At 45.0% G+C, this 22016-nt stretch overlaps 1 protein-coding gene across 3 annotated transcripts; it reads right to left on the bottom strand.

Moving 5' to 3' along the window:
- Positions 1-4512: 4512 nt before the first annotated feature.
- On the bottom strand, positions 4513-22013 carry TRAPPC1 (trafficking protein particle complex subunit 1). Of its 3 annotated transcripts, none has more exons than XM_066593810.1 (5): positions 21939-22013; positions 16225-16323; positions 16036-16106; positions 7144-7282; positions 4513-5071 (listed from the first exon to the last, which is right to left on the bottom strand). In XM_066593810.1, exons 2-5 carry the CDS (start codon positions 16321-16323, stop codon positions 4943-4945), a joined length of 438 nt encoding a protein of 145 aa, XP_066449907.1. In that variant the 5' UTR covers positions 21939-22013; the 3' UTR covers positions 4513-4942. The 3 variants fall into 3 exon arrangements, with proteins under 3 accessions (XP_066449907.1, XP_066449908.1, XP_066449909.1); XM_066593811.1 differs by having other exon boundaries at positions 16225-16344; positions 21939-21972; XM_066593812.1 differs by lacking the exon at positions 21939-22013 and adding an exon at positions 21157-21266.
- Positions 22014-22016: the final 3 nt, after the last annotated feature.

Genomic DNA, 22016 nt, shown 5'->3' with positions numbered 1-22016 from the left:
TATCATCCTGCAGGGGGAGGAGCAGACTCATAGCCCCCTTCTGTATATATCATCCTGCAGGGGGAGGAGCAGACTCATAGCCCCCTTCTGTATATATCACCCTGCAGGAGGAGCAGACTCATAGCTCCCTTCTGTATACATCACTCTGCAGGAGGAGCAGACTCATAGCTCCCTTCTGTATATATCACCCTGCAGGGGGAGGAGCAGACTCATAGCTCCCTGCTGTATATCTCACCCTGCAGGAGGAGGAGCAGACTCATAGCCCCCTTCTGTACATATCACCCTGCAGGAGGAGGAGCAGACTCATAGCCCCCTTCTGTATATATCACCCTGCAGGAGGAGGAACAGACTCATAGCCCCCTTCTGTATATATCACCCTGCAGGGGGAGGAGCAGACTCATAGCTCCCTTCTGTATATATCACCCTGCAGGAGGAGGAGCAGACTCATAGCTCCCTTCTGTATATATCACCCTGCAGGAGGAGGAGCAGACTCATAGCCCCCTTCTGTGTATATCACCCTGCAGGAGGAGCAGACTCATAGCTCCCTTCTGTTTATATCACCCTGCAGAAGGAGGAGCAGACTCATAGCTCCCTTCTGTATATATCACCCTGCAGGAGGAGGAGCAGACTCATAGCCACCTTCTGTATATATCACCCTGCAGGAGGAGCAGACTCATAGCTCCCTTCTGTATATATCATCCTGCAGGGGGAGGAGCAGACTCATAGCCCCCTTCTGTATATATCATCCTGCAGGGGGAGGAGCAGACTCATAGCCCCCTTCTGTATATATCACCCTGCAGGAGGAGCAGACTCATAGCTCCCTTCTGTATACATCACTCTGCAGGAGGAGCAGACTCATAGCTCCCTTCTGTATATATCACCCTGCAGGGGGAGGAGCAGACTCATAGCTCCCTGCTGTATATCTCACCCTGCAGGAGGAGGAGCAGACTCATAGCCCCCTTCTGTACATATCACCCTGCAGGAGGAGGAGCAGACTCATAGCCCCCTTCTGTATATATCACCCTGCAGGAGGAGGAACAGACTCATAGCCCCCTTCTGTATATATCACCCTGCAGGGGGAGGAGCAGACTCATAGCTCCCTTCTGTATATATTACCCTGCAGGAGGAGGGGCAGACTCATAGCTCCCTTCTGTATATATCACCCTGCAGGAGGAGGAGCAGACTCATAGCTCCCTTCTGTATATATCACCCTGCAGGAGGAGGAGCAGACTCATAGCCCCCTTCTGTGTATATCACCCTGCAGGAGGAGCAGACTCATAGCTCCCTTCTGTATATATCACCCTGCAGGAGGAGCAGACTCATAGCTCCCTTCTGTATATATCACCCTGCAGGAGGAGGAGCAGACTCATAGCCCCCTTCTGTATATATATCACCCTGCAGGGGGAGGAGCAGACTCATAGCCCTCTTCTACATATATCACCCTGCAGGAGGAGAAGACTCATAGCCCCTTCTGTATATATCACCCTGCAGGAGGAGCAGACTCATAGCCCCCTTCTGTATATATCACCCTGCAGGAGGGGCAGACTCATAGCTCGCTTCTGTATATATCACCCTGCAGGGGGAGGAGCAGACTCATAGCTCCCTTCTGTATATATCACCCTGCAGGCGGAGGAGCAGACTCATAGCTCCCTTCTGTATATATCACCCTGCAGGAGGAGGAGCAGACTTATAGCTGCCTTCTGTATATATCACCCTGCAGGAGGAGGAGCAGACTCATAGCCCCCTTCTATATATATCACGCTGCAGGAGGAGGATCAGACTCATAGCCCCTTCTATATATATCACCCTACAGCAGGAGGGGCAGACTCATAGCTCCCTTCTGTATATATCACCCTGCAGGAGGAGCAGACTCATAGCCCCCTTCTGTATATATCACCCTGCAGGAGGAGCAGACTCATAGCTCCCTTCTGTATATATCACCCTGCAGGAGGAGCAGACTCATAGCTCCCTTCTGTATACATCACCCTGCAGGAGGAGCAGACTCATAGCCCCCTTCTGTATATATCACCCTGCAGGAGGAGGAGCAGACTCATAGCTCCCTTCTGTATATATCACCCTGCAGGGGGAGGAGCAGACTCATAGCTCCCTGCTGTATATCTCACCCTGCAGGAGGAGGAGCAGACTCATAGCCCCCTTCTGTACATATCACCCTGCAGGAGGAGGAGCAGACTCATAGCCCCCTTCTGTATATATCACCCTGCAGGAGGAGGAACAGACTCATAGCTCCCTTCTGTATATATCACCCTGCAGGAGGAGGAGCAGACTCATAGCTCCCTTCTGTATATATCACCCTGCAGGAGGAGGATCAGACTCATAGCCCCCTCTGTATATATCACCCTGCAGGAGGAGGAGCAGACTCATAGCCCCCTTCTGTATATATCACCCTGCAGGAGGAGGAACAGACTCATAGCTCCCTTCTGTATATATCACCCTGCAGGAGGAGGAGCAGACTCATAGCTCGCTTCTGTATATATCACCCTGCAGGGGGAGGAGCAGACTCATAGCTCCCTTCTGTATATATCACCCTGCAGGCGGAGGAGCAGACTCATAGCCCCCTTCTGTATATATCACCCTGCAGGAGGAGGAGCAGACTTATAGCTGCTTTCTGTATATATCACCCTGCAGGAGGAGGAGCAGACTCATAGCCCCCTTCTGTATATATCACCCTGCAGGAGGGGCAGACTCATAGCCCCCTTCTATATATATCACGCTGCAGGAGGAGGATCAGACTCATAGCCCCTTCTATATATATCACCCTGCAGGAGGGGCAGACTCATAGCTCGCTTTCGTATATATCACCCTGCAGGGGGAGGAGCAGACTCATAGCTCCCTTCTGTATATATCACCCTGCAGGAGGAGCAGACTCATAGCCCCCTTCTGTATATATCACCCTGCAGGAGGAGCAGACTCATAGCTCCCTTCTGTATATATCACCCTGCAGGAGGAGGAGCAGACTCATAGCTCCCCTCTGTATATATTACCCTGCAGGAGGAGCAGACTCATAGCTCCCCTCTGTATATATCACCCTGCAGGAGGAGCAGAGTCATAGCCCCCTTCTGTATATATCACCCTGCAGGGGGGTGGGGGACAGACTCATAGCGCCCGTCTGTATATATCACCCTGCAGGAGGAGCAGACTCATGGCCCCTTTTGCATATATCACCCTGCAAGAGGAGGAGCAGACTCATAGCCCCCTTCTGTATATATCATCCTGCAGGAGGAGCAGACTCATAGCTCCCTTCTGTATATATCACGCTGCAGGAGGAGGATCAGACTCATAGCCCCTTCTATATATATCACCCTGCAGGAGGGGCAGACTCATAGCTCGCTTTCGTATATATCACCCTGCAGGGGGAGGAGCAGACTCATAGCCCCCTTCTGTATATATCACCCTGCAGGAGGAGCAGACTCATAGCCCCCTTCTGTATATATCACCCTGCAGGAGGAGCAGACTCATAGCTCCCTTCTGTATATATCACCCTGCAGGAGGAGGAGCAGACTCATAGCTCCCCTCTGTATATATTACCCTGCCGGAGGAGCAGACTCATAGCTCCCCTCTGTATATATCACCCTGCAGGAGGAGCAGAGTCATAGCCCCCTTCTGTATATATCACCCTGCAGGGGGGTGGGGGACAGACTCATAGCGCCCGTCTGTATATATCACCCTGCAGGAGGAGCAGACTCATGGCCCCTTTTGCATTTATCACCCTGCAGGGGGAGGAGCAGACTCATAGCCACCTTCCGTATATATCACCCTGCGGGAGCAAGAAGAGCCGACTCATAGCTCCTTCTGTATATATCACCCTACAGCAGGAGGGGCAGACTCATAGCCCCTTCTGTATATGTCACCCTGCAGGAGGAGGAGCAGACTAATAGCCCCCTTTTGTATATATCACCCTGCAGGGGGAGGGGCAGACTCATAGCTCCCTTCTGTATATATATCACCCTGGAGGAGGAGGAGCAGACTCATAGCTCCCTTCTGTATATATCACCCTGCAAGAGGAGCAGACTCATAGGCCCCTTCTGTATATATCACCCTGCAGGAGGAGGAGCAGACTCATAGCTCCCTTCTGTATATATCACCCTGCAGGAGGAGGAGCAGACTCATAGCTCCCTTCTGTATATATCACCCTGCAGGAGGAGGAGCAGACTCATAGCTCCCTTCTGTATATATCACCCTGCAGGAGGGGGAGCCGACTCATAGCCCCCTTCTGTATATATATCACCCTGCAGGAGGAGGAGCAGGCTCATAGCTCCCTTCTGTATATATCACCCTGCAGGAGGAGGAGCAGACTCATAGCTCCCTTCTGTATATATATCACCCTGCAGGAGGAGGAGCAGACTCATAGCCCCCTCTGTATATATCACCTGGCGGGAGGAGGAGCAGACTCATAGCTCCCTTCTGTATATATCACCTTGCAGGAGGAGGGGCAGACTGATTTGTTCCCTATTATACGTTTTGCTGTATTTTCCACCCATAGTATGACACATGTTCTAGTAACTGAAGTAGTTTAATAGACAATAACATTACACCCCGTTCCCCCAGTATACAGCAGAAACCAATCACAGGTAGACGAGCATTAACACTTAATAGAGTCCATATCAGATGAAACCAACCAGCCGCTGCTCCTGTGTTGGTTCGGAATCATTGGAACCTCTTCTATCAGTAACTGTGGTATTAGCTGAAGACTCTTCATACTAGATGTACAACGATTAACAATTGTTCACAAGCCTCGTGTAACATGCATGTGTTTTAAGCCATTTGTGTGAGCAAGGAGAGTCCATGGGGTTCAGACATTATACAGCAATTTCTCCGTTAGTGATGGGAAGTCTCCTAGTGTTGAGTTTGGATACCCCAGAGCCTCCAAGGTATCATCTTCTGGCTAGGCGCTCAAGGTTGGCGCGAGTCCTTTAGATTGGGTTTAGCCAGCCCGGGCAGAGAAGTAGGGCAGACTCCGGATATAGCTGTCCAGTTTGCTTTTGAAAAGTTCACTTTGAATAGGCTCATTGAGGGAACAGAGGGCATTTTTCACCACATATTCTACGTAAATCTGCAGATAAAAATGGGACATTGTAGATTAGGAGGAAATACATCATGGCAATATCATCTACAGATTTGTTTGAGGATACGACATAAACAGGGTGGTCTGCTAGGGCCTCATATGCTGTTTTCCGAGTTGTATAGCTTGCAGGCAATGTTTTAAAGGGGTTGTCTAGTTGTAAACTATTCATAGCCTATCCCCAAGATAGGCCATCAACAGAAGATCGGCAGCGGTTCACAGCCCAGGACCCCCTCTGATCAGCTATTCTCTGGGGTGGTGCTCTCCAGTCCCATTCTCTCCCCAGTGGTCTGCCTTGGTATTACAGGCAACGTTATCCTGCGGCCAGGCTAACAATAGTTTACAATCTCTTTAAATATAAAACTTAAGGCACTTTTACACAGAACGATTATTCAAAAAAAAAGTTGGATCATGCGAATTTCAACAAAAAACCACGGCCAAAGACTGAACAAAAAACTATAATTCTTCTGCTTATTGTACAATTTACGGAGGAAAAAAACCCAAAACCTTACTTGCTTGTTATGGGCAAACAGCGACCACTCGCTGGTAGGGATTGGCTGAACAATCGGGCGAACGAAAATAAAATGATCTGCGTGTATAAATGATCTGAACGAGTGAAGTCTGTCAGCATCTGCTCGTGTGAAGGGGCCTAACCTATACGCACTACGCTGAACCCCAACCAGGCTCCGTTTAGTTTGGCAGCAGAGGCGATGTCCGTATACACATGCGTATTGGCTGCAGGTATTCACTGGCCTCAGTGGCATAGGTCTCAAGACCATTAAGCCCACTGACTGCCTGCAGCGGCCATGCGTCAATACAGAAGATCACCTCTACAGCTAAAGTAAACTGATCCCGGAGGGGAGGACAGAAGGACATCATTGGAACGGCAGAGGAATGGGGTGACGAATGTCCGTATCTAAAAGCATGCTGCGCTATTTTGCGCAGCATAGGCAGAGGGCTGGATGGACGCCGTTACAGTCAAGGTTTCCGTTATAGAATGCATCCAGCATTCCCATGAAGTGTGGTCTTGGCTCTGGGAAAACACCAATCCCCACTGTAATCATAGGTCACTGATTGTAATGGGCGACCTATGCTTCCTAATCGGTACTACAGCGATCTTCTCAATCTTGAATAGGACAAGCTCAAGAATACAAATATAAACTACTCAATGAATATTAAAGGAGCACTTAAAGGACGGATTGGATCTCGATGAGCAAAACATATGTGCTCAATGTGAACTTGCTTTCACTTGTGAAGAAAATGGGGCACCAATGGCGGACCTACCAATACTGTTGATCTCTGGTGAATGCCGAAGGAGCTAGACGATGTTTGGCTGTGAGCATAGCTCCTAGTACAGGACCTCGGGCCCCCGTGGAGACGGTGTATCATAGTTTGGTCAGTAGGCTCTGGAGGTCATTGTGTCGGGCTCCGGCCTGGTCCTCCAGCTCTCCTCGTGTAGTGATTTGCATGCTGGTATCCGTTCAATGCTCTTGAGACCGTGCAGGAAGACACAGCGAACCTTCTTGTGACGACACTTATGGATGCCCCATCCCAGAGCAGCAGGACTACCTGTACACCCTGATTGGGCTGCAGGTGCGCCTCATGTACCAGTAGTGAGGAGGACAGCAGAACTAGAGAAGTATCAGACAGGAAGGAGAAGAACTGTCTTCAGTCCCTTTTTGAGGGCGTCTTGCCGTTCCTCTCCGGTGCTCTTGTTGTTATTTTCATTTGCACCAAAGTAGGGAAAAAGGATTCATAATCACTTCTGCTTCCTGACTGGATTTATATCCATGGAGTATAAGTGATTTGGGGTTATACACAACATATACTTCATCACTCAACTGTTCCTGAAATGTTTTAAACAGTGTATTATCTAATATATTCTACAGAAATGGTGACTGAACACCCGTGGGACCTTCACTCCTCAACAAACACAAGTATAAAGATCTCCAGTCTTCTTGGAGTCATTTCATCCTAACGATCCACTGAAAGTACATTCTACCTCCTGAGCTCCGCTTCCCTTTCATGCCCCAATTGCCCTTACAAGGCCCATAGTCTCTCACCGTGCTGTAGATCTGATGAAGGACGTCCCGTGTGCTCCCCACGCTTAGGTCTGTGTTCATCACCATCTTCAGACCACTCGGAGTCTCGTAGTAGTGAAGCTTATACTTGCTAGTTTGGAAGGAAAGGAAGCCGTCCTTCCTTTAAGAGGCTGGTTAAAGAACATTACGCTTCAGTGGGCCGACTCTCCTACAGCTGCTGCTTAAAGGGAACTTGTCATCGGTTTTCATCAATATAAACCAATGGCAGCACACGATCGATCATGAATAAACCACTTCATGCCTGGTGAAATAAACTTTAAATGTCATCTTCAAAACAGGATCCTAAGAGTCCAGTGGGTGTGGCCGCAAAATGATTATAGTGGGTGTGGCCGGACTGTTCCTGCTGCCCGAGTATGCCCTGTAATCCTGATCCCCTGCTCGTGATTGACACAGATGACGTCTCCTGAATCATCCACAATTCTGTCTGGATCTTGCCCACCCAGAGATAGGCGTTTGCATAGTTTAGCCACACAGGAATTCTGCTGAGGCACTGCCGACTGAAGAAGCCCATCTATTGGAAGCCAGACGGGCACATGCGCAGGACAGTCTTAAGAGTCCGACAACCATAAGGCTAAGCAAACTGTGCATGCGCCGCTCCCTAGGTGCATAGCGCATCCGTGAGATTTAGAAGGGATTGTGGATGGCGTACGAGATACCATCAAAAAAGCGGCGGAGGGCCAGGAGTAGATGGCAGTCTGTGCAGCAGGAATTGTTCATACCCACCGGATTGTTAGGATCCTATCGGCATATATCACTGGAATGTTTAACTTTATTTCACAAGGAATGAAGACATAATAAGCCATAACACACACAGATATCGAATGATTTCTATGTGGTTTATATCATGCTGCCGACGCTTTATAATCCTGAAAAAAAAGATAACAGGTTCCCTTCAAGTGGCTTGTCAAATTTTAAAGAACTTTGAATACATCAATAGTACAAGCAAATAAGTATCTTTCTAATATATGTGCCTCTTTCTCCGCGTTTTTAAACTCTTTTTCTTACCTGCTCCTCCCCCTTCCCCTCTCCATAGACTTCTGTGGGTAACATGTAATCTGATCTCTAAGTGAAACTCTTTGAGATACAGATTTTATCAGTGAATTCAGAGTCAATAGTCTCACAATTTACAAAGGAAGGTGGCGCCAGATAAGTGGAGTAAGAGCATGTTTCTGTAAGATGATATATTACAAAGTTTCTTATTTTTCTAACTACTTATGTAAAGTTACTCACCAGTTTTGGGTAAAAGTATTCCAATAGGTGTCTACAGAAAGGACAAGAGATTTACCCCCAAGCCCGGTTTTGACACTAATGGACTACTATAATACTGCCGTCTATGTACAAAAATATAACTACTATAATACTGCACCCTATGTACAAGACTATAACTACTATAATACTGCCCCCTATGTACAAGAATATAACTAGTATAATACTGCCTCCTATGTACAAGAATATAACCACTATAATACTGCCTCCTATGTACAAGAATATAACTACTATAATACTGCACCCTATGTACAAAACTATAACTACTATAATATTGCCCCTATGTACAAAAATATAACTACTATAATACTGCCTCCTATGTACAAGAATATAACTAGTATAATACTACCCCCCTATGTACAAGAATATAACTACTATAATACTGCCCCCATGTACAAGAATATAACTACTATAATACTGCCCCCATGTACAAGAATATAACTACTATAATACTGCCCCCTATGTACAAGAATATAACTACTATAATACTGCTCCTATGTACAAGAATATAACTACTATAATACTGCTCCTATGTACAAGAATATAACTACTATAATACTGCCCCTATGTACAAGAATATAACTACTATAATACTGCCCCTATGTACAAGAATATACAATAATACTGCCCCCATGTACAAGAATATAACTGCTATCATACTGCTCCTATTTACAAGAATATACCTAACATAATACTTTCCCCTATGTACAAGAATTTAACTACTATAATACTGCCTCCTACGTACAAGAATATAACTACTATAATACTGCCTCCTATGTACAAGAATATAACTACTATAATACTGCTCCTATGTACAAGAATATAACTACTATAATACTGCTCCTATGTACAAGAATATAACTACTATTCTACTGCCCCCTATGTACAAGAATGTAACTACTATAATACTGCCTATGTACAAGTATATAACAACTATAATACTGCCCCCTATGTACAAAAATATAACTACTATAATACTGCCCCCTATGTACAAGAATATAACTACTATAATACTGCCCCCTATGTACAAGATTATAACTACTATAATACTGCCCCCTATGTACAAGAATATAACTACTATAATACTGCTCCCTATGTACAAGAATATAACTACTATAATACTACCCCTATGTACAAGAATATAGCTACTATAATATTGCCCCCTATGTACAAGAATATAACTACTATAATACTGCTCCTATGTCCAAGAATATAACTACTATAATACTGCCCCCTATGTACAATAATATAGCAGCTATAATACTGCCCCTATGTACAAGAATATAACTACTATAATATTGCCCCCTATGTACAAGAATATAACTACTATAATACTGCCCCCTATGTACAAGAATATAACTACTATAATACTGCCCCCTATGTACAAGAATATAACTACTATAATACTGCCTCTAATGTACAGGAATATAACTACTATAATACTGCCTCCTATGAACAAGAATATAACTACTATAATACTGCCCCCCTATATACAAGAATATAACTACTATAATACTGCCCCCTATGTACAAGAATATAACTACTATAATACTGCCCCCTATGTACAAGAATATAACTACTATAATACTGCCCCCTATGTACAAGAATATAACTACTATAATACTTACCCCTATGTACAAGAATATAACTACTATAATATTGCCCCCTATATACAAGAATATAACTGCTATAATACTGCCTCCTATGTACAAAATATAACTACTATAATACCGCCCCCTATGTGCAATAATATAGCAACTATAATACCGCCCCCTATGTACAAGAATATAACTACTATAATACTGCCCCCTATGTACAAGAATATAACTACTATAATACTGCCCCCTATGTACAAGAATATAACTACTATAATACTGCCCCCTATGTACAAGAATATAACTACTATAATACTGCCCCCTATGTACAAGAATATAACTACTATAATACTGCCTCCTATGTACAAGAATATAACTACTATAATACTGCCCTCTATGTACAAGAATATAACTACTATAATACTGCCCCCTATGTACAAGAATATAACTACTATAATACTGCCCCCTATGTACAAGAATATAACTACTATAATACTGCCCCCTATGTACAAGAATATAACTACTATAATACTGCTCCCTATGTACAAGAATATAACTACTATAATACTGCCCCCTATGTACAAGAATATAACTACTATAATACTGCCCCCTATGTACAAGAATATAACTACTATAATACTGCTCCTATGTACAAGAATATAACTGCTATAATACTGCCCCTATGTACAATAATATAATTACTATAATACTGCCTCCTATGTACAAGAATATAACTACTATAATACTGCTCCTATGTACAAGAATATAACTACTATAATACCGCCTCCTATGTACCAGAATATAACTGCTATAATACTGCTCCTATGTACAAGAATATAGCTACTATAATACTGCTCCTATGTACAAGAATATAACTACTATAATACTACCCCCTATGTACAAGAATATAACTACTATAATACTGCCTCCTATGTACAAGAATATAACTACTATAATACTGCCTCCTATGTACAAGCAGTATTATAGTAGTTATATTCTTGTACATAGGGGGCAGTATTATAGTAGTTTTATTCTTGTACATAGGGGGCAGTAATATAGTAGTCATATTCTTGTACATAGGAGGCAGTATTATAGTAGTTATATTTTGTACATAGGGGCAGTATTATAGTAGTTATATTTTGTATATGGGGCAGTATTATAGTAGTTATATTTTGTACATAGGGGCAGTATTATAGTAGTTATATTCTTGTACATAGGGGGCAGTATTATAGTAGTTATATTCTTGTACATAGGGGGGTAGTATTATAGTAGTTATATTCTTGTACATAGAGGGCAGTATTATAGTATTTATATTCTTGTACATAGGGGGGCAGTATTATAGTAGTTATATTCTTGTACATAGGGAGCAGTATTATAGTAGTTATATTCTTGTACATAGTGCGCAGTATTATAGTAGTTATATTCTTGTACATAGTGCGCAGTATTATAGTAGTTATATTCTTGTACATAGGGGGCAGTATTATAGTAGTTATATTCTTGTACACAGCAGGCAGTATTATAGTAGTTATATTCTTGTACATAGGGGGCAGTATTATAGTAGTTATATTCTTGTACATAGGGGGGTAGTATTATAGTAGTTATATTCTTGCACATAGGGGGCAGTATTATAGTAGTTATATTCTTGTACATAGAGGGCAGTATTATAGTATTTATATTCTTGTACATAGGGGGGCAGTATTATAGTAGTTATATTCTTGTACATAGGGGGCAGTATTATAGTAGTTATATTCTTGTACATAGTGCGCAGTATTATAGTAGTTACATTCTTATACATAGGGGGCAGTATTATAGTAGTTATATTTTGTACATAGGGAGCAGTATTATAGTAGTTATATTCTTGTACATAAGAGGCAGTATTATAGTTGCTATACTATTGTACATAGGGGGCGGTATTATAGTAGTTTTATTCTTGTACATAGGGGGCAGTATTATAGTAGTTATATTCTTGTACATATTGGGCAGTATTATAGTAGTTATATTCTTGTACATAGAAGCAGTATTATAGTAGTTATATTTTGTACATAGGGGGCGGTATTATAGTAGTTATATTTTGTACATAGGGGCGGTATCATAATCTTACTTTTGTCCATGCTGGACAGCTGGAATAAGTTATATATTTTTGCATTCAGAAAACCGCAGATTCTGCTCTGTAACTGTGTATAACACAACCAACACATATCATTATGTATGACACTAGAGAAGTATTGAGCAGGGAAAATGTTATGTTAGTAGGCACAGCACTGTAAACAACCACTATTAACCGCAGGCAGTGCTTGTCTCTGCTTCTGTCTCCCTCTTCCACCCTCCAGAGTTATCCCCCTGCTTCACTTATTGTTCTTGTTACTAGACATTGGCATCACTTAAAGTGAACCTGTTATCTTGGAACAGCACCATGAGTGAAGTTACAGTGCTGTTCAGGGAGGTGACGGGGACCAGGGCAATGAACTTTTTATACTCATCTGCTCCCACTGGTGAAGTCCATGTGCAATCTGAAAATCTGACCCTTTTCAGAAGTTATATTATATTATATTAGAAGTCTATGGGAGTGCGTGTACACAGCAAAAAAGACAGATTTTCACACTGAGCACGGACTGGCCTAACATAACATAGTTTATGGTGCTGAAGTGACAAGTTCCCTTTAACAACAGGCAGTAGACAGTACATTTGAAGGAAGGGAGACCCCTAGTGGCCAGCACTGCAGAGCGCTTCATCAGCACAATGTTGTCATTTTACACCTTTGCTAGTTATCACGTTGGCCATCACATAAGCAAACATTTCTTCCATTGTTGTATTTTTGATCATGTTTGAATCTTGGACAAACTCTTTCACCAAGCAAGGGTTCTGGGGTGATAAAGCACTCACCAGCTGATAGGGTACCGCCACCCATACACACCAGATTAAGGTTAGCAGAAATGGCCAATTGTGACTATTCTGGCCGACCATCATGTGGAAGTGATACCGGAACAATAACTGACATGGTCTACCATATATGTGATCTGTCAGCCACTGCCGGTGAAGATATAAGTGTATGCCACGGTGAGAGGAATGCAGCTGATCATTTGCTACTTTGTGCAAGCATGCCCACTACTGTTCCAGCACAGTCTGGCACGTTGGCACCCATCTGATCGGCCGCATGCAGGCAAATACTTCTACGTAGGGCCAGCTAGAGAAAGCAACCGACTTCCTCTGGAAGGCAAAAGTGGCCATTCACCACCCAGGAGGCTTCGTGTTACCTTTCCTTGGACCAAACAGCTGCGTAGCTGATATCTATGGGCTGAAATAGTCTTTTAGCCCTTAAGGACGCGGCACTTTTTCAAAAACTTTTTCCTCCTCACTTTCAAGGAATTATAAGTCTTACTTTTCCGTGGCCGTCGCTGTCTGAGGCTTGTTTTTTGTGGTACAAGTTGTATTTTTCAATAATACTATTTAATGTACCAAATATTATATTATAGTGGAGTGAAATGAAAAAAACCCCTGCAGTTTCCCTACCTATGGAGGGTAGGGGGGGTACTACTCGTTTTCCAACATACTGCGGCAAAAATGACCTGATCACTTTATTCTGTGGGGCGGTACGATTACGACGGAGCCAAATGTATTTTGTTTTCCTTGATGTACTACTTTTAAAAAATAAATTATCTTTAAAAAAAAAAAAAGCTCTCTGTCGCCCTCTTGTGACCACTATAACTTTTTTTTGATGCTGCTGGTGGGCTGTGCAGGAGCCCATTTTTTGTAGGACGACCTGTGGTTTCTATTGGAACCATTATGGCATACATGAGACTTTTTGATCGCCTTTTATACGTTTTTCTGGGAGACGGTGTGACCAAAAAAAACTAAGTTTTTGTATTGTAAAAAAATAAAAGGTACTTTAATTAAAAAAAAGAAAAGATCAAAACAAAACCAAAGCATTTGGCATTGCCACGCCTATAAATGTCTGATGTATCAAAATAACGCATTATTGTATCCTGCATGGTGAACATCAGCAGGAAAAAAAAATACAGAATAACCAGGATTGTGCTTTTTCTACTTATTGTTTCATTTTTTTACTATTTTAACATCCCCATAGGGTACTTGAACTTGCAATCGTTTGATCACTTATAACATATACTGCAATACTTCAGTTTAGCAGTATGTAATATTTTTATCGGCATTCTATTAGAATGGGCCACAGGCCTATCCCATGGCAGATCTGCGGAGACTTTAGAAGGACCTGGGCTGCCATGACAACCAAGCAGCACCTTGCAATCTCATCGTAGGGGGGGAATGTTTAGGACTAGAGATGAGCGAGCGTACTCGATAAGGCAAACTACTCGAGCGAGTAGTGCCTTATTCGAGTACCTGCCCGCTCGTCTCCAAAGATTCGGGTGCCGGCAGGGGGCGGGGAGATCTCTCTCTCCCTCTCGCTCCTTCCTGCTCACTGCCGCAACTCACCTGTAAACCGCGCCGGCACCCGAATCTTTACAGACGAGCGGGCAGGTACTCGAATAAGGCACTACTCGCTCGAGTAGTTTGCCTTATCAAGTATGCTCACTCATCTCTATTTAGGACCCTTGAACCCCGATAGTGCCATTTAAATCCTGCTGTCAGAATCGACAGCCACATTTGAACAGTTAGGAGACAGACGATACCTGCCGTGTAGGGAGCGGAATCAGCTTCCAATCCATACCAAGCCCCGACGCTGGAGGACAGACAAGTACGTCCTTTAAGGTCAAGGGGTTAAAGGGACACCCTGGTGAAACTTTGCTCATTCATTATGTAATTAGCCCCCCCAGTACATATAAATGGGCCACTGTTACCTTAGTTAGTCATTCCCTTAGCCTCCGTACCCCAGTACATATAAATGGGCCACTGTTACCTTAGTCATTCCCTTAGCCCCCCAGTACATATAAATGGGCCACTGTTACCTTAGTCATTCCCTTATTCCCCCAGTACATATAAGTGGGCCACTGTTACCTTAGTCATTCCCTTATTCCCCCAGTACATATAAGTGGGCTACTGTTACCTTAGTTGGTCATTCCCTTAGCCCCCCCAGTACATATAAATGGGCCACTGTTACCTTAGTTAGTTCTTTCTATCTGAAACTTCCAGCCTCTTTCTGCTCAGATGGGTCATGGAATACCAATTCTGACCAGCTCAGATTTACCTGGCTTTGAGTATTCTCATATCAGTAATTTTCCAGTCAGCATGATCCCTGCGATGGAGCTCATCACACATGCTCTGCAGAGGGGGACACAGACACACACACACAGCTCCTGTCAGACAGGTATAATAGAGGAGATCACAGCTCATCCTCCTGACTCTATACTTATGAGCTGTAGCTTATTTAGTTATATGTACACTAGCATACAAAAGGTAACGGCAGTGTTGCAGAGATGGCACTGGCTCTAGTTGGTCATATAATGGGCAGATGCATTATGGGAGAGTAAGCAGAGCACAGAGAAAGTGAAGAGGTAAAATCTCACACCAAGATGGTGCGTGTTAAAGGGGTTTTTCTGAAACATTAAGAAAAAAATTGTATGGGTTTAAAATCGTGTGAAGAAAGAACCCATACTGACTTATTCTGGCAGCTCCAGGTCCAGCTCTGCAATCTTGGTGCCCGCCGCACGGAGCCAGAAAGAAGCAGCGCCCGGTGAAGTGCCAGTCACTGTGCATGTGAGCGCTCAGGCAGTCCCAGGCTTCAGCAGTGATTCTGTTATGGTTGCTGAAGCCTGTGACTAGCTGAGTGATCACATGCACAGTGAGCGGCACGGGACCACTCTGCGCCTCTTCTGGGTTTCGTGAGGCGGGCACCGAGGTTGCAGCGTTGGATGGAGAGCAGCTGTAATAAGTGAGTTTGCATTTTCTCTTCTGACAGGAGGCCGCACTGCAGGGAAGTGACTGCAATATACAGAGGAGACATCCAGAGTGTGACAGGCAGCCAGGTGAGGGAGCGGGGGTGCTTATTCTAGCTCTCAGGGTCTCCAGGTAAGGATACATGTCCACAGGGCTCATCTTGCTGACGAAGGAGCGGATGGAGAAGAGCATCCCGTACATCAGCTTGTATTCCTGGGAAGGAGAAGGGACAAGAAGGAAGAGCGATGTTAGAGAAGTACTGAGACAGAGAGGGAACTGGGGGCAAGATAGGGATGTGAGCAGTTTGTGACTACTCCTCGAGTGACATCACCTCATCCTTCGAGATCCCGGCCTGCTTCCGGCGGTTCCACTCGCTGTAGTGAAGACAGGTCCCGTTCCGGTCAAATATGTACAGATTGTGGATCGTCATCTGGGAAAGGCAAACAAAAGCCTAAATGGGATCAAAGAAGGTGGAATCCCAAACATATAAAATCCAGTTATGTCTTCTCAGCCTCAGGGATATTTTATATATATATACACATATACATACATACACACATACATACATATATACATATATATATACACATACATACACACATTTTTTTTTTACATTTTAGTAAAATTTCTCTTAAAGGGGTAGTCTAATAAATAAACAACATGGCCGCCATCAGCAGACTGTGGGAAACCAATGCCGCAGCTCATCAATACATCAAACGTCTTGCTGACACAATCTGTAGGTTGAGGCTCACCAGGCGGGAGGAGCGGACCGCTTCCTCTGAATCCCGACTTGACCGGAGATTTTTTATTTTTTTAATCCCTGCTTATAAAAAAAAAAAAATTATATATATTTTTCCCGCAGTCAGATCGCCACGAGGCATTGCTTATACAGGAGGAGTTGAATATATTTTTTTTTAGTCTGAATGCCCACGGATGGGTTTCGGACCACCTAATAGCTTTCTGCCTGCCAATGCTCACATGCAAAATTCTACCATGGATTTCCGCAGCGGGAAATAAATGGCGGTACGTTCTATTTGCCGCGGATTTACGTCGCGAGAGATCTATCATTAATAAAGCATTAATGGAGACCGTGGAATTCCGTGATCACCAGCAGGCACTTTTTGTTTTTAAACGCGGCGTAAATCCGCGAGCGTATCCGGCGACGCTCATGGGCATGAGCCCTAAATCCGCGAGCGTATCCGGCGAGGCTCGTGGGCATGAGCCCCTAATGGCACCACATAATGTGGCGTTAAATAGAAATAAAGATGCGATTGTGCCGTTTTTAAGGAGTTTTTGTATTTAAGGCCTCCAGGGTGCGGTGTGATGACGCTCTAACTTTATTCTATGGGTCAGAGATAGAACAATACAGCTGACCGATCCCGGGAGCGAATGGCCGCGCAGTCGCTGCATTATAACGTGACAGGTAATCAAGGGATCAAGTCCCAGGAGTTGGAAAAGACATGAAATCCTGCTGCGGATTAGTTAGATTCTGGTCCAAACTATTTGAAAGTGAACAGTAATTAGTTGTGACGATACATTAGCGGCTCCGGCATTGTGTGTGAGCCGTAACACCGGGGCACGCCTAAGAGGAACGGTTAGGTTACTTAGAATACCTTGCAGCCTGGAATCTGGGGAGTTTGCTTTCAGTACTACTGGTCTCTCAAAACACTATTTCCTCGTTTTTGGCAAGGGTCTTGGGGAAAAAGATGGAGGGGGGGGGGGTCCAGCCAACTACAATGGTCCATTTCACAGCAGATAGTATAGGCGCCAACACCTGGCGAAGCCTTTTAGGGAGCCCTGGTATGGATGCATTAAAGAGCGCAGATGAGGGGGAGCATTGGACCCGGGTTCAGAGTTTGGAGGGAGCCCTGGTATAGATGCATTAAAGAGCGCAGATGAGGGGGAGCATTGGACCCAGGTTCAGAGTTTGCAGGGAGCCCTGGTATAGATACATTAAAGAGCGCAGATGAGGGGGAGCATTGGACCCGGGTTCAGAGTTTGGAGTTAAAGAGTCTTTCAGCTCTTTACCAATGTGCCTGGGGAATCGGACAGAACCAGAATATATGAGATAGAGTACCAATGTCCACAGGGTTGTGAAAGCAGGTATTTGGGTAGCAGGGGGTGATTTTAGAGCGCCGCTCCGGAGGCTGGTGGGCACTTTGTATGAGGTCTCTTTAATGTTGTTAGTTTGGGAAACAGTAAGATTGTTAAATATCTCCTGCCAGGATCCCCCTCCGAGGATAGAGCATAGTTCTCTCTCTCATAAGCATTTACGAAGTAAATAACCGCACGACTGAACAAACTGCCGCCATTTTTTAATAAAATGACACGTACAGTTAATGGCTTTAATCATCCGCATTGTTCTTCTCCCAGCAGAGTAAGCAGTGGACTAGTTAGGTATGCTAAGCAAACACAATGGATGGTTTTTATGCGGGCTAAAAACCAGCTCTTAGCGACAACTGAACGAATTGCGCACGACTGCTCACCTTTACATGTAACGATTATCGCTCACTTTCAGCAAGTTGAATGAATTTTGAGTGATAATCGTTACATGTAAAAGGGCCTTCAGACCTGCATAGAGGGACTCCCAAACTGGCCATACAGATTAGATAAGCCTCCCTTGCCTCTAGGAGAGTTACTGCAGAAAACCTTGAACCCCGTTATCCATGCGCATGCTTCCCGTGTGTATGCTATGCAGTACACAACAAAAACTTACATACATGCGTGTGTTAAATCCCCATCGCCCACACAGGCGTGTAATAAGCACCAAAATAGGATTCGCTGTGTTTTTCTCACATGTAATAAGTGGGTGAAAAAATAAAACTCAGATGCGAGAGTCCCAATAGAAATCAATGGGCTTTTAGCATTGCGTGATACACATGTAATCCGCCGTGTGAGCGCGCCCTCATGGCACATTTACACGGGACGATTATCATCCAGAGTTATTCAAGCTCCGGCGGGAATCTGAGCTCAAATTGTGCCACGTAAACGCATGCAGCGACGGAACAAGAATTAGCCATAGACGCTCCACCTCCATGCCGGCAGCGCTGTGAGCAATGCCCGCCGTATTTGCTCCTCTGTAACACTTTTTCAGTATATATGCTGAAGAAAAAAAGCCAAAACGTGGTAAATACTGCTGCAGAATCCCAATAAAATCTGAATTTTGCCCGTATAAAGTGTTAAGAAAATTGTAGATGAATGTATCAGGTCATTGTTTGTGCTATTGGATTGTAGACTAGAAATATATAGCATGATGCTAGTATAAGTAGTGAAGGGGTTAAAGGGGTTGTCCCGCGAAACAAAGTGGGGTTATACACTTCTGTAGGGCCATATTAATGCACTTTGTAATGTACATTGTGCATTAATTATGAGCCATACAGAAGTTATTCACTTACCTGCTCCGTTGCTGGCGTCCCCGTCTCCATGGTGCCGTCTAATTTTCAGCGTCTAATCTCCCGATTAGACGCGCTTGCGCAGTCCGGTCTTCTCCCTTCTGAATGGGGCCGCTCGTGCCGGAGAGCGGCTCCTCGTAGCTCCACCCCGTCACGTGTGCCGATTCCAGCCAATCAGGAGGCTGGAATCGGCAATGGACCGCACAGAGCCCACGGTGCACCATGGGAGAAGACCCGCGGTCCACCGAGGGTGAAGATCCCGGAGGCCATCTTCGCAAGGTAAGTAAGAAGTCACCGGAGCGCGGGGATTCGGGTAAGTACTATCCGTTTTTTTTTTTTAACACCTGCATCGGGTTTGTCTCACGCTGAACGGGGGGCTATTGAAAAAAAACCAAAAAACGTTTCGGCGCGGGACAACCCCTTTAAGTATAACTATTTCTATATACTAGTGAGTGTATAAGACAGGGATAAGATAGTCCCCCAGACCCCCCCTCCCATTTTTTTCTAATGAAATCATAACGGTTTCTTTGCATGTTGTAGTTATACCTAAAAAGGTGTAACTCATGTTAATCATTTTAGTTGTACCCCATCATGTATTATCACTAGAGATGAGCGAGCGTACTCGGAAAAGCACTACTCGCTCGAGTAATGTGCTTTATCCGAGTATCGCTGTGCTCGGGTCTGAAGATTCGGGTGCCGCTGCGGCTGACAGGTGAGTCGCAGCGGGGAGCAGGGGAGAGAGGGAGAGAAAGATCTTACCTCCGTTCCTCCCCGCTCTCCCCTGCAGCTCCCCGCTCCGTGCCGGCACCCGAATCTTCTGGGACGAGCACAGCGATACTCGGATAAAGCAAATTACTCGAGCGAGTAGTGCTTATCCGAGTACGCTCGCTCATCTCTAATTATTATTAATCTTAGAGGTATGTACTTTTCCTGTGATGTCACTTATGGTATATAAACCACATGCATCTTTGAATACATTAGTAATCATCTGACACCGCACAGGCTGGTGTGATTTGTGTTTCTCCTGAGGGCCCTGGGCTTCTACACGAGATCTGGGATCGTCTTCTCCTTGGTAAACAAATCAAATTCTCCTTCCATAAAGCGCTCTAAGAGGATCGCGACTGTTCCCCACGGACTCTGATAAGACGCGTCGCACTCACCCCATTTTGAAGGATTAAAAGAAAAAATTGGAACACAAACGTAAAGCCTTCAGCGCTTCTGTTCGCTGTTCGGCGCCGTCCGCAGAAATATCGGTTCTATTTTTTTTTTTAAACAGAAAACTAAATTATTGGAAGCAGCCGGAAAACATTCCGTTTACTTTCCTTTTTCTAATAAACAAACAGTGCAGACTGCGGCGCTCGTTTCCCGCTATGACCTCGTTCAGATGGCGTTTATTCTCTCTTACGGTTTTCTGGACTTCTGTTCCGTTTTTGAAGCGGACAAAAAGAATTAACGATTTCCGGTTTTGCCCATCGATTTCAATAAGTTATCAAAAAAAACGGAACGCAAGGCTTTGAGTTCGCGTCCGTTTGGTTTTCTAGCTGCAGGACTCCGCCCGCCGCGCCATTTATTCCTGCAAAACACAGAACCCAAACGAAAGGGAAACAAAGAGAAAGCTTCCTGTTTATGTCACAGTGGCAGGACGGCGGGAGCCACCCGTTACTCAGGGGTTAATACAGCTTAGTCTGAACCTTCCCCGATCCCGTTTACAGGCGGCCATGTTTAGGCTCTGTATCCGCGCTCCTTCCTCATCAGTGGAGGTGATGCCCGCCCGGCACACCGTGTACTCAGCAGGTTCACACGGGCACCCCCCCCCCCATACGGGCGCGAGCGTATTGCGGAATGAACTACGGCTTTTAGCGCACACTTACGTGTTATACTCTACTTCCTCCTCCCCCGTAAGGCATCTTCATTCGCACACGGCAAAAAACTGCACCGACTGAGCGGCTAATTAGTCTAACGAGTTCCAGATGCCATTTTTTTCTGCGTAATTCCGCAGTGTTTCCCGCATCTCCGTTCAGCGTATTTTGCGCACATTCGGCAGCCACGTTGACTTCTTGCGGACTCTGGCGTGACGTCTGTTCAGCTGAATGGATTTATCCGCATCAGTGACTTTTTTGAGAAAAAAATAAAAATGGCGTCCGCTCCACTTCAGGCGTTCGCCATTTCCTAGAAGCACTTGGATAAACCGCGCACGGCGCCCGCATGGAGTCTGCGGTAAACACGCTCACGTGCCTCAAGAACGCAATTTCACAGAAACTAGGAGATTTTTAATCAAAAACACATCGCCATGAAAAAACGGCACGCTGGGCCCGATACGGCGCCGCCCGTGTGACTCCGGCCTGGCGAGGGTTAATCACTGCTCTGAAGAAGCCCTTAGCGAAAAAAAAGGTGCCGCAGTTTGCGCTATTTTGTCAATTACAAAAAAAAAAGCCCGAAAGGCGCCGGAAGGCCAGAACAGACGCTCAGAGCCCCCCGGGACCAGCGGGGAGTAACGCAGAACCGGCATATCTGTTCCGCGTCTCCTCTGATGGAACAGCAGAGCGAAAAACAAAACTACTGATGTGAACGAGCCCTAAACCTGCGGGAGGACTACAAATCCCAGCCCAGCAGGGAGTCACATGACATCATAGGCAGGCATGCAGGCACTTACTGCGTCCAGTCCAGTCAGCAGCCTAACTTCCGGGATAGAAGCCCCGCCCCGCGCTCTGCGTGATGACGTCACGCCAGG

The sequence above is a fragment of the Eleutherodactylus coqui genome, chromosome 2 (genome assembly GCF_035609145.1).
Source record: "Eleutherodactylus coqui strain aEleCoq1 chromosome 2, aEleCoq1.hap1, whole genome shotgun sequence".
In the NCBI taxonomy this organism is placed as follows: domain Eukaryota; kingdom Metazoa; phylum Chordata; class Amphibia; order Anura; family Eleutherodactylidae; genus Eleutherodactylus; species Eleutherodactylus coqui.
This window is presented reverse-complemented; position numbering and strand designations above follow the sequence as displayed.